General features: G+C 40.3%; 1 protein-coding gene across 2 annotated transcripts in view; it reads left to right on the top strand.

Annotated features, from left to right (window-relative positions):
- gria4a (glutamate receptor, ionotropic, AMPA 4a) overlaps positions 1 to 12,219 on the top strand; it is a 117,232-nt gene that overhangs the window by 40,020 nt on the left and 64,993 nt on the right. For both annotated transcript variants that reach the window (XM_030743849.1, XM_030743850.1), the window contains exons 3-5: positions 6,281 to 6,520; positions 11,452 to 11,504; positions 11,769 to 11,900. In XM_030743849.1, coding sequence (XP_030599709.1) covers positions 6,281 to 6,520; positions 11,452 to 11,504; positions 11,769 to 11,900 — 425 coding nt within the window. The remainder of the gene's footprint in view (positions 1 to 6,280; positions 6,521 to 11,451; positions 11,505 to 11,768; positions 11,901 to 12,219) is intronic.

Here is a 12,219-nt window from a genome sequence, read left to right as displayed (position 1 = left end):
AGCTGAGGAGGAGTGAGGAGAGAGAACAGGTGCAGAGAAGCAGAAAGATGCAATCAAAAAGAATAAAGAAGTAACAGTGGAGTGTGGTAGTTCTACCCAGGAGTACTTTCTCATGATGTCCCTCACCCCTGACCTGATATTCAGACACGGGTCCTAAAAAAAGAGGCATATTCTGAATGCTGTTTGAGGCAGCTCTGTATGTGTTAGTTTAAATTTCAGTGTGTGCTTGTGTGTGTATATGTGAAGACCTAACTCCCAACACATTCAAATGGTTGTGAGTGCATTTAAGGACTAATTTTCAAGCCTTTTCTATTCCTTCGCTGGCCTTCAGGGCAGTATTTCCTCACTTTCTCTTTCTGCCTGTTTGTATATGTCTTGCTCTACCTCTTCTCCTCTGCTCTGTCTGCTTGGCAGACTTTACACTCTCTTGTTGCTGTCAGAGCCCCACATGGGTTTTGGAACTACTCTCTTCCTCTCTTGCTTTTTGCTCTCTGCATTTCTCCTTTCTTTCCCTCACTGAGAACAACTGAGGCCTCCGTTTTCTCTCTGCTTGAGGCAGTTTTGTGAAAGAGGGAAGAAAAAAGGGAAGACAGACAGAGATAGACAGATGAAGGAGGCAGACAGAGAAATGAATGGCCTCATTCACAAGCGCAGCAAAACCAGACACACACACACACGCGCGCACACACACACACAGTAGGACACATAGTAATCTATCATTCTCAATAATCACTGCCCCTGTTTATGAAGCTGTTGCAGCTCGGTTATCCTATTAACTATGTTCTACTGGAGAGGATTCGATACAAAATCCATAAGGTGGCTGAATGCCCTTCCCAGATCATTGATTTTCAAGGTTTATATTTTATCTTGTCTTTATAATGCTGCTAATTAGAACACTCGAGGCATGATATCACTGAAAATCCCTGATCAATTGTTTGCATGTTTGCAGATTTTGCATTGTGAATGTATTTTATTAAACCAGATAAAAGTGAGCTAGAATATATCCGGTGAGATTCAAAAAGGTCTTTAGGTAGCTCTTCTAGAGAGAAGAATAAGTTATAATAATGTCTCCAGGAAGGAAACCACAAAACTATTTAATTCTTCATAACTCGTTTATGTCTCTTGCTTATATTGCTTATGCTGCTATGCATATATCTCTATTTTGGTGCAGAACAATTGGCCATTGCTTAAAAAGCTCTCTGGATGCCTCCTAATTTTGATCTATTTTATAAAGTAGTGAGCATTCTCTCTCAGAGAATATTGATCTTTAGGCTTTTAGCCTGACTTCATACATTTATTTTTTTGCTTTTAAATAGAATGGATAAAAAGCTACTTTCTTGATTTTAAAAAAATGTAATACTGTGCATGTTACAGAAGGATCTGCAAACCTGTTTGGTTCTTATGAAGAGCTGTACTGAAAAGAGATATATGTGTTTGACTGCTACATGATTTTATTGAAAACAGTAATACAATTTTACAAGCATCTTATGAAATTCCTTTTCTAACCTCTGAGGTGCCGGCATCTTTTTTGCAAGCAGTTTCTCTATTGTTTCATGATCTACAGTATGTTGTAGTATAGGGGAACTAATCTAAAATCCATACAGTGACTGTGCTGTCTGCCAGATTCTATTGATCTCCAAACTTTGTCTTCTGTCTCATCTTTATAATGATCCTCTTTAACAGAGCTACTGATGTCAATACAAATGTAGTGCTTCATTGCATAATAAAAGAAACTTTTACAATGGTGCAGTGGTTAGCACTGTCACCTCACAACAAGAAGGCTCTGGGTTTGAATCCAATGGTGGCTGGGTCAACCAGCCACCAGTGCTCTCTTACTGCCTGTGTGGGTTCTTTCCAGCTACTCCAGCTTCCTCCCACAGTCCAGAGACATGCATGGGTGATTCAAAATTGGCCATAGGTGCAAATGTGAGTACGAATGGTTGTCTACTGCAGAGATAGCACAGAGTGATGGCGAAGGCCAAAGCACCACCACAACGCTGAATTGGATAATCAGAAGACAAATGGATAGGTGGAACAAAAATCCTCTGAAAAAAACTTTTTAAAACTTGTTCCCATATTGCTTTTTCTTCCAAATGTATTGTTTTAACCCCAGAAATACACTGTTTTCTTCTTTCTTAGCATATTATCCCCAACTGTGTTTTTTTTGTGAGCTGGTGCTACGTAAATAAAAATTGAATTTAAGAGACTGGGGCAACATATGCATGCACGTACGTGTGCGCACACACACGCACGCACACACACACACATGCACACAAACGCACACACACACACACACACAGAGGGCTAACTGGGGGAATGGATACAGTTGGGTAACAAGAGACAGGCAGAGACAATTAGGACAATGAATAAGGCACAAATAATTATCAAAGTAAAGCCACAACTGAAACAAGATGCAATGCTTTGAGTAGCAAAACTAATTCCAGATAGGCGCGTCAGCCACTATAGAAATTTTACTGCTTGCTGAAGGATCATCTATTCTTGCTATTCTTTGAAAGGGGGACTCTGAATATTTTCACAGTGCTGAAACAAAATTGTACAGGAGCTTGGTTCTCTAGAGGTTACCACTGGGTAAATGGGTTAAATGTGAACTTTCACATTTTGAAAGAACCCCTTTGTTCTTTCAGCGTAAGCCATTGCACAGTTCATTTCTCTATAATTATATTGCTCATAAAGTTGATTATTGGTATTTACCATGTCCCTACTCCCCACCCCCCACCCCCCACCCCCATCCTCAAGCACTACTGCTCTGCCCTGCAGGCAGCCCCAGGCAATGCCAGGAAAAATACACCTTATGGCTTTTAAACAAGCTTGTACTCCTCATTTACTCATGTGCTTGCTTTATTTTGGCCTTTGCCTCAAGGTAATGCAAGATCACAGACTGAAGACTGCATGTGTGTGTTAGAGGATGGAGGGATACTTGTGTGTAGAAGTGACTATATGGGTCTATATGTGTATAGGTTTGATGTTGTGATCTCTGGTGGTCTTTTCTCTCTGCTATGTAAAAAAGCCCCAGAAAAACAAGCAGGACGCATTCCTAAAGATATCACCATTAAGATGAGGGATATTAGAGAGAAAAGTGTAAAAGAGCGAACAACACTAGAGAAGCAAAGAGAGCAACTCTATTAGTCTGTAAATTATTGTACTGTTTCAGCAACATTTTTTCTTCCCTGTTATGCAAATTGGACAAATCTGAATGTGAAAACAAGAAATAAAGTGATTTTGCACAGTATGCAGATGATTGAGAGGGCTTTCTATAAGCACAGAGATACAAATCAGAGAACAACATGGACAGCCACAGAGCGAGATGTAGAGGCTGGAGTAATGCGGACAAAGGAAGGACATCAGATTTATGGAGAGGTATGCACAGGGAAAGAGAGAGGTTTGACAGACAGAGCAAGTAATTAAGAACCAAAAAACAGATTGTACATAAAAAAAAAAAAGGGAGATGGTACATGAACAAGTGAAGAGGGAGCAACAAGATGTGAATGTAGGAGAAATCCCAGGAGACCGATTGTGTCCAGTGCTTTAACTGTGGTGATGATGTACCGTGCCGCTGGTCCCCTTCTCTCATTAAAGCTTTATGAAGCAAGCTTAGCACACATTTTATTACAATGACGCCACTGTCTGGCACATTCCAGCCTTGCGGCAGGGTGGTGTTGGTGAAGGGGAATTCAGAAAAAAACAAGCCAATAGAGGCATAGATCAGAAAAGGAATCGTGGGGGAAAGGAACGTAAGTGAGTGTCAGAGATGCAAAACCAACATCAGGAAGCACAGATCGAAAAAGAGAAGACGTGATAGATAGAGAACAGAAACTGAGAACGAAAGAGCAGATGAATGGAAAAAATGGGATTTCAGTTATGCGCTCTGGGCTTGTGTGTATAGTTGCAGCTGTCTTGGTATTGTATAAAAATAGAATGGTTTGGGATTAAGACTATCAATATTTCTTTAGGTTTTGATGGAGGCCCATGAGGTGGATGAAAAGTAAAAAATTTGCAGACAAGTGATGCCGTGAGCTGCATCTAGGCCAGAAGTTTCAGTCAAATTTCAAAAGAAGTCATCAGTTGGCACAGGAGTTGTGCTCCAATCTGCTACTCAGGATGTCAGTTCACACGTTGACTGCTTCACTTCTGTTATTTTATTTATTTTTTTATTCTTTTTCTTCAAAAAGTTAATCCCTAAAACACAAATTCATCCAAAAGCAAGTTGGTTGTACTGTGCTTAATGCATACAAAAGGGTTTTCTTTATTATTTGTCAAAGATGAGCTGTTAAAATTACAGGTACTGCACATTTCTGGCATTCCAGTAAAAAATAGTCTTTTTTTAATAGCTTATAACACAGTCTCTTTTCTGGATTGCTTATTTTACGCTCATGTGCACTGAAATATCAAACGAAATCTGGAAAAGTTGTAAAACTCATTTTGGAAGACGCTAAGAACATTGACTTTAAGGACACCATGACTCAGCTACTGCTGAATGACGCATGCTAAGTACGTCTAGTATGGTAGTTCTCTGAATTGAAGACATTTAGCTCCTGTCATAATCGGAGACTAAATCCCTGCCTTATCGCCTCCTGGGTGCAGGGGCCTCAGCTTTGTTTAATTGCCACAAGCCAAAGCGTCAAAGCTGCGTCTCCCTCAGTGTTTACCCCCACTGAGGCTTATAGCTGATAATGGAATTACTTTGAGTCCCAGGGGGAGGGAGAGGGGGAGGAACAGGAAGAGGAGGCAGCCATAGATGAAGAGAGGGGGGAAGAAAAAGATGAAGGAAAGTGGATTTTGGAAGCTGAAAGAGAGGATGGATGGAGTGTCTGCCTTGAAAACCAAAGAAAGAAGAAAAGGTATGAGGTGATGTGATGCACAGCAAGATAAATAGAGGTAGAAAGACTGAAAAGAATTGAGAGTAATGCCTGACTGTTGCCAAAAGCAAACCCTGCAGTCTTCCTGTCTTACTGTTTACTCCAGTGTGACGTATGACAGGGGGGAGAGTGAATTATGATGCAGGATAGAGCTGAAGTCCAAAACATGGCTGTTTGAAAGAAAGGAAGAATGGGACTTAGGAAAGAAAGAGGAGGAGGAAATAAGAGGATAAAAGTGAAAGTGGGCAGTCGAAATGAAACATTAAATCCTATAAAAAGAAATAAGCGATGACACATTTTCTTAGACTTCCCTCTCTTAATTTCCGTGTCCCTTTTTTTTTTTTTAAGAATATGGAGGATCCCTCTGCTCACATACCAAATGCTTTTTTTGGGTGCGCTACAAAGATGAATGGCAAAACAAAGCAGAGGGTAGAATTTTGTAGAAGCGACATAGCGGAAGATGTCAGAGCTTTTTACTCTTCTCGCTGTCATGGTTGAAAGCTTCCGGATGTTTGGAGACTGAGCTGCAGTGTTGTAGCAGAAAATGACTATATTTGAAGTGAACTCGTGGCTTGGTCTCGGGTTTCGTATCTGCATGTGTGCATGTGCGTGTGTGTGTGCGTGTGTGTGTGTGTGTGTGTGTGTGTGTGTGTGTGTGTGTGTGTGTGTGTGTGTGTGTGTGTGTGTGTGTGGATTGTAAGGATCTGAAGCTTTCAGGAGTTTGGGTTTGATTCTCTCACAAATATATAAGACGCAGTGTCAGTTTTGGCTACCGGGAATGATTTTGTTCTAGTCAGAGCATTTGAAAATTTCTTGTCAGGGGCTTAGGATGCTGTCTGATTTCAACCCATCCGCCTGCAAATGTTTGTGCTTATAATTTATAACTACATGTGTAAGTACATATGAAGCGGGAGACAGGGATTTTGAATCTGTCTTACCCTGTTCTTGATAAAATAAGTCATTTTGCTGAGGCAGTCTAATATGAAATTGACTGATGTATTTTCAAGATCTATTCTGTTTCATTAGCCATTTGCAAAACCAGTCACATACACCACTCAAAAAAAAAAAATGCATTTTGTGGGTCTAATTAGGAGTGTGAAGTTAGTGCATAGCTGACACAAGTTGAAGCTGTTCCTCATTAAAATGGTTCACATGTTAAACCAGATTCCACAGTGTGAATTTAATTAAAGGGTCGTGTGTTCTTCTCCATCCTCCCCTCTTGCTGTTTTTTGACCATTTTTTTTCCTACCAGCTTTCAAAAACTGAGTCACTGAGTATTCTTTAGATTTTTGTGTCCCTAATATTTTGTCAACTTACCCACTCTTTTTTTCTTCTTCTTCCACGTGCATCCCTTTGTCCCCGACACCCCATCCTCCCTCCTTCCACCTCTTCTCTGCCTGCAGTCTGTTCTCAGTATTCAAGGGGGGTCTTTGCTATCTTCGGCCTTTACGACAAGCGTTCAGTAAACACGCTGACATCGTTTTGTGGGGCCCTGCACATCAGCCTAGTGACACCCAGCTTCCCCACTGAAGGAGAGGGCCAGTTCACGCTGCAGCTTCGGCCGTCCATCAGAGGGGCTTTGCTGTCCCTGTTGGACCACTATGACTGGAGCCGATTTGTCTTCCTCTATGACACAGACAGAGGTAAACACACTGGAACAAATGTGCTAACAGTGCATGTAACAAAAGCTTGAATTTATTGTGGTCTTATGTATGGTTTTCTATAGGGTGATGAATGAGGTTTCCACATTAGGAAGTACTGTATAAACTTCCATGAAAATCAACAGCCCATTTTATTAGATACTGATGCTGGAAGAATGAAATGTGTTGAATGTTATTATTTTTTTAAATTACCACAGGTTACCGTCTAGGTACCTCAAAAGCACTGTTATGACCAAGACAAAATCTGGCCACGCTTATTTGTTTTCTACTTCATTTTATTTCTTCAGGGTTTTAAAGCGAAAAGGCAGAGAAGATTTTGTGGAAAGTATCAAACAGGGCTATAATATAGTAAAATGGTCTACTTAATCTAGAATAGCCTAAAAGAATGGAATGTAACTGGAATTACATTATGTATTTATGGAATTATAGGTGCTGTCATGATGCACAGAGGGAAAAAACTAACAAATTAGAAAATCAGATTTCTTCATTTTAAAACGGTGCATTGTACAGTGAACCCTCGTTTATCGCGGGGGTTACGTTCCAAAAATAACCCACGATAGGCGAAATCCGCGAAGTAGTCAGCTTTATTTTTTACAATTATTATACAGTACTAAAGAAGGAAACCAAAGATCAAAACCTGTTTTCAAGCCGAACACATTCTGTGCTGGACAGAGACAAGGGACGGAGGAGATTGATTGACAGCCAATCAGGATGCGCGTTCATAGACTGTTAAAAAAAAAAGAAAAAGAAAAAAAAAAGCATAAAAAAACTGCACTAAAAAAATCTGTGAAACTGCGAGGCCCCGAGAGGTGAAGCGCGTTATAACGAGGGTTCACTGTACTGTATTTTTACAGATTTTTTTTTACAGTGTAACAAGAGCTGATGGGCAGGTATGTCATTAAACAGTCCTGTGAAAAACAAAGTTTTCGCAGAACTCTATGCCATATAATCATGTATACCCCATGATTCAGTAGCCTATATACCCATCTTTAGTAGTAAAAACTTGAAGTAATCATTTTCTTTATGATTTTCAGTCTTTCACATCGTTGTGGAGGAGTTTTGGACCACTCTTTATGATGTTGCTTCATGTCATTTGACATTGCATGCATTTGCTTAAGGTCCCGCCACAGCATTTTAGTCTGATTGAGGTCTGGACTTCGACTGGGCCATTGCAACAACTTGATTCTTTTCTTTTTCAGCCATTTGCTGTTGTGCTTGGGATATTTGTCCTTTTGAAAGACCCAGTTTCAGCAAAGCTTTAGCTGGGCCAGATCCTGTGGCTGCAAAACAAGCCCAAATACTCACCACTCCACCACAGTGCTTGACAACTGGTATGAGGTGCCAAACATAGCACTGTGCATTATGGCCAAACATCTCCAATTTGGTCTTGTCCATCCAAAAGATATTATTACTGAAGCCTTGTCATTTGTTCAAATGCAATTTTGCAAACCGAAGATGTGCTACCATGTTCTTTTTACAGTAGATAGAAGAGGCTATCTCCTGGGAACCTTTCCAAACAAGCTGTACTCATTTGCCAGTTAGTCTACCTAATTGTGCTGTCATGAACTTAACATTTAACAAACTTACTGAGGGCTATAGACTCTGAGATTCTCTCTTGGAATTTTTGCATTTCTAACACTGAGGATTGCATGGTCTGACCTTGGGGTGATTTTGCTGGGACATCGTGGTAAGATTGTGGCATCGAGCTAACACACACCTGAATCCTCCAGACCATCAAACTGCCAAAACCTCTGCTTTTATGGTGGTGCTCATACTTGCTGATGATCAGTTAATCAAATTCATTTGATTAGCAGCACCTAGTTGTTACTTACTTTCTTAATTCCTATGGAAGCAGTAAGGGTGTATTTAGTTTTTCACTGAATGCAGTCTTGTGAAGTACACCCCTTACCCTAAACCTTTTCTTAAAGTCCATAAAGTCAAAAGCCAGTTGTGTAAGATTAAAACTTTCCATATTTTTTTTCTTAAAGTAACTCCCAGATTTAGCCTTGTCTTATCATGGAAGTACAGAGGTTGTGCCAATGGAAATGAGCTGACTTTAAAAAGATGGCTGCTGAAACAGCCACATTTGGCACTTTTTAGCCAGAGACTAAGGTTTGGTCTCAGCTCTTGCAGCATTCACCTGCCTTTGATTCAACCATGCCATCATGCAGTGCACATAAGTTAGTGGAGCAGGCGCAGCTGATGCCCTCAGTCCCTAACCACTGTCATGGGGGTGCTTGGCACGTTATTTCTCTCACACACACCGACATGTGGGCACAAAGACACACACTTACACTCCCACACAGACTAATCCCCAGCCACAGGGAGTGAAACACAGGTCAAACATGACGTAAAGTCCCCAGACCATACTATAGTGGTGTGTTAGGGATTCAGTGTGTGTGTGTGTGTGTGTGTGTGTGTGTGTGTATGTGTGTGTGTGTGTGTGTGTGTGTGTGTGTGTGCCCGGATGTGTGTAGGTGCCTCAGCCAGCATCCCTGTAGCCTACGTTGTCTAAGTTATTACCCAGGGGAGCAAAGGGAAAAAAAGAGGAAGGAAAAGGGGGAGCAGTAAAGACAGGTTAGGTCAGTCGTGCTGGTGGCACAGCCAAAAAGATGGAAAATTAGCTGTGAGTCATGAGAGGAGGAGACAAACAAGGTGACGGGGAAGGGCTAGGAAGAGGAGAAACTGGAGTTAGATGGGAGCAATGGAGGATGGCAGGAGGAACATTACAGAAAGGAGGAGTAAGTGGACAGACAAGATCACAAGCTTCTGTGGATGTACAGTAGCATATAGCAGGAGAAGGAGGGGGAATGTTTGAGAAAAAGGGTGGATAGGAGAGAGAAATGGAGCGAAAGATGGATGCGTAAGAATTTGGGCTGTACTCACCCATGACTTGGCCAAGGCAGGGCCCTTCATTATAGTCTCCCATCAAGACCTGCTGCCTGTAATGTGCTGGAAAATGGGCAGTAACACTGTGATCTGTTTTATGCGCCCCGCTCTGCTCTGCAGACAGCTACTAACACACACCCACGCAGGCACAACCTGAGGATCTTCACATACCTGCACAATTGCATGCAAAAGTAAATGCATACACAGACAAATTCACACAGACTAGATTAATACATGCCCATTTGTGAAAGCAATAAATAATGTATGTAAATGTAGAGGAAAGGAAGGAACATATACTGCAAAACACCTGAGTTATTATACAGTAATTTTGTATTTTCTAATTAGATTTTATTTTCATTTCATTTTGATCTTTTGTGTGTGTGTGTGTGTGTGTGTGTGTGTGTGTGTGTGTGTGTGTGTGTGTGTGTGTGTGTGTGTGTGTGTGTGTGTGTGTATGTGTGTGTGTGTTCAGTTCCGTTTATTTTCAGATGATTTCCAGGTTAGATTAGGTCATTTCACTTTAGTGTTTATTCATTGATCCCAGCTGCCATAATCATCCTTTAAAAAAATGACCTCATAGGTCATTCCCGTAGGCCTATTTTTATGACCAATACCTATGTTTTAAAATGAAGCGAGCTGTCACACACGAAAGGGAGTTTTAATAACGTGTTCAGTTTTCTCTGGCAAATTCAGAAGAAATGCGTTAATATGGATTTTCTCTGATTTCTGTATCATTTCTTTTAGGTAGTTTTGGAAGGTCGCAAAATCCTTTTTATCAGTTTATTTTTTCCACAGTTAGCTAAAAAAAAAAAAAAAAAAAACCACACCAAGTTTTGATTTTTACTTTAGTTTTAGTTTAGTTTTAGTTAACACTCGAAAGCTTGAAACAGACATATTTTTATTTAGACACAGACATGCCAGTTGAGAGGTTAGAGAGGTAAAACGGGGGCGTGTGCTTTTTTGTGTTGTAGGTTTTTTTTTAAGCCTGTCGTGTCTGGCAGATCTTGCAAGCAGAACTGTGATCTGAATGCATTGTTGTGCCAAACATATTTGCTCTTTCAAGATGAGCTTTATAGGTTCTCTATAGGCTCCTCTTGTTAGTGTTTGACCCTTTATTTATTTGAGTTATTATTCACATTCTTATATCTGTGCCAGAGTTGACAGGCTTGTGTTGTGTTTTAAGAGACGGGTCTTTCTCCACCTCTGTGCGCATTTGACTTTCCCTGAATTGTGATACAATTTTATTTTTTATCTAATCTGCTCTGCTCAGAGAGCTAGCAGCACAGTTTGTCATCATTATAGGAACATAACTGCATGCCATTATTAAAAAAGAATGTTGCTGTGGCATTGCAGTATTACTTATTACCACATGTTTTCTGTTTGTCTTGACCCAACATGACAGCTGTTCAATGTAATATTATATTCCAAGTCACTCATGTTGTCACCTGCTGTGTGTGTGATCAAGTTAACTTGATCACACAGAACTCTCTCCTTTATGGTTTTGGTTCCAGACTATATATACTAAGTAGTGCACACACACGAGTTGCATTTTTGAATCCTATTTCACAAAAAAAAAAAGGGTAAAAATTTAATTTCAATGAAATGTCAACATTGACATCAGTTAGAATTAGACAGAGAATTCAGACATTATACTTTGTGGGTTGGAAGATAAAATGACACTGAAGAGAGCCCTGCCCCATGAGGTGCTAAGCATTTTGCCCCTACTTTTGAAGTCATGATATGAGAGTATTATTAAGGTAACTGAGATACGCTGATGAATTTGCTGGAAGATAATGGCCACCTGAAAACAATTAGCTGATTCTGGTATTGTGTATAAAAGTTTTGCTTTAGCTAAGATTAAAATAAAATATTTTTCAAATACAGGTGCATCTTTTTTTTTACTTGGAAAAACTGTGAAACGTAATTTTTTCATTTTCCAACTGCATTATCTACCTACTGCTGCTTTAATTTTCTCTCTCTCTCTCTCTCTCTCTCTTGTTTGCTGCCCTTACTCTGTTGTTTAGGTTATGCAATACTGCAGGCAATTATGGAGCGAGCGGGGCAGAACGGGTGGCAGGTCAGGACACACACAAATGCACACATTCTTGGAAACCTGCTAAACCACACACACACACACACACACACACACGCACACACAAAAATGTTCATGTTCTCTCAGGGCACACATACAGTAAGTAATATAAACAGCCACATGCACACTGTGCACTCACTTTGTGTACTTACATTTAGTTTCTGTTATCAGTTCTTCAAGCACCTTTGCTAACTTGCTTGAGGTTTACATGCATGATTTTATCCATGCCGTTTGCTCCTGTAAAAACAGGTGAGTGCAATCTGTGTGGAGAGTTTCAATGAGGCAGCATATCGGAGACTCTTGGAGGACCTTGATCGCCGGCAGGAAAGAAAATATGTCATTGACCTGGAGCCTGAGAGACTACAGAGCATCCTAGAACAGGTACTGTTATTGATTAATTTAACCACTTTAGCGTATTAACGAAGAAGACTATGAATGCTTTAATATAAAACCACAATGGCGCTTGACCTGGACTTAACAGCACTTAGCACTTAATGAGGTACAACCAACCCAAAACAATGTGTTTTTAGATCCTTTAACTGCATAATAGGATTTGGTAAGTAATGAAATGAGACCCTATGAAAAATAGTGGAAACAATTAGAGTCAGTATTAAGTTACTAATAAGTGTATTATTGCATAGTGGAGATTTTTCACTGCACTGCTAGTGTCTGCCGACTGCCTGCTCCACTCAGCTAGTTG

Source organism: Archocentrus centrarchus, chromosome 13 (genome assembly GCF_007364275.1).
Source record: "Archocentrus centrarchus isolate MPI-CPG fArcCen1 chromosome 13, fArcCen1, whole genome shotgun sequence".
Taxonomy (NCBI): Eukaryota; Metazoa; Chordata; class Actinopteri; order Cichliformes; family Cichlidae; genus Archocentrus; species Archocentrus centrarchus.
Note: the sequence above shows the minus strand (reverse complement) of the source record. Positions and strands in the feature narration are given on the sequence as shown.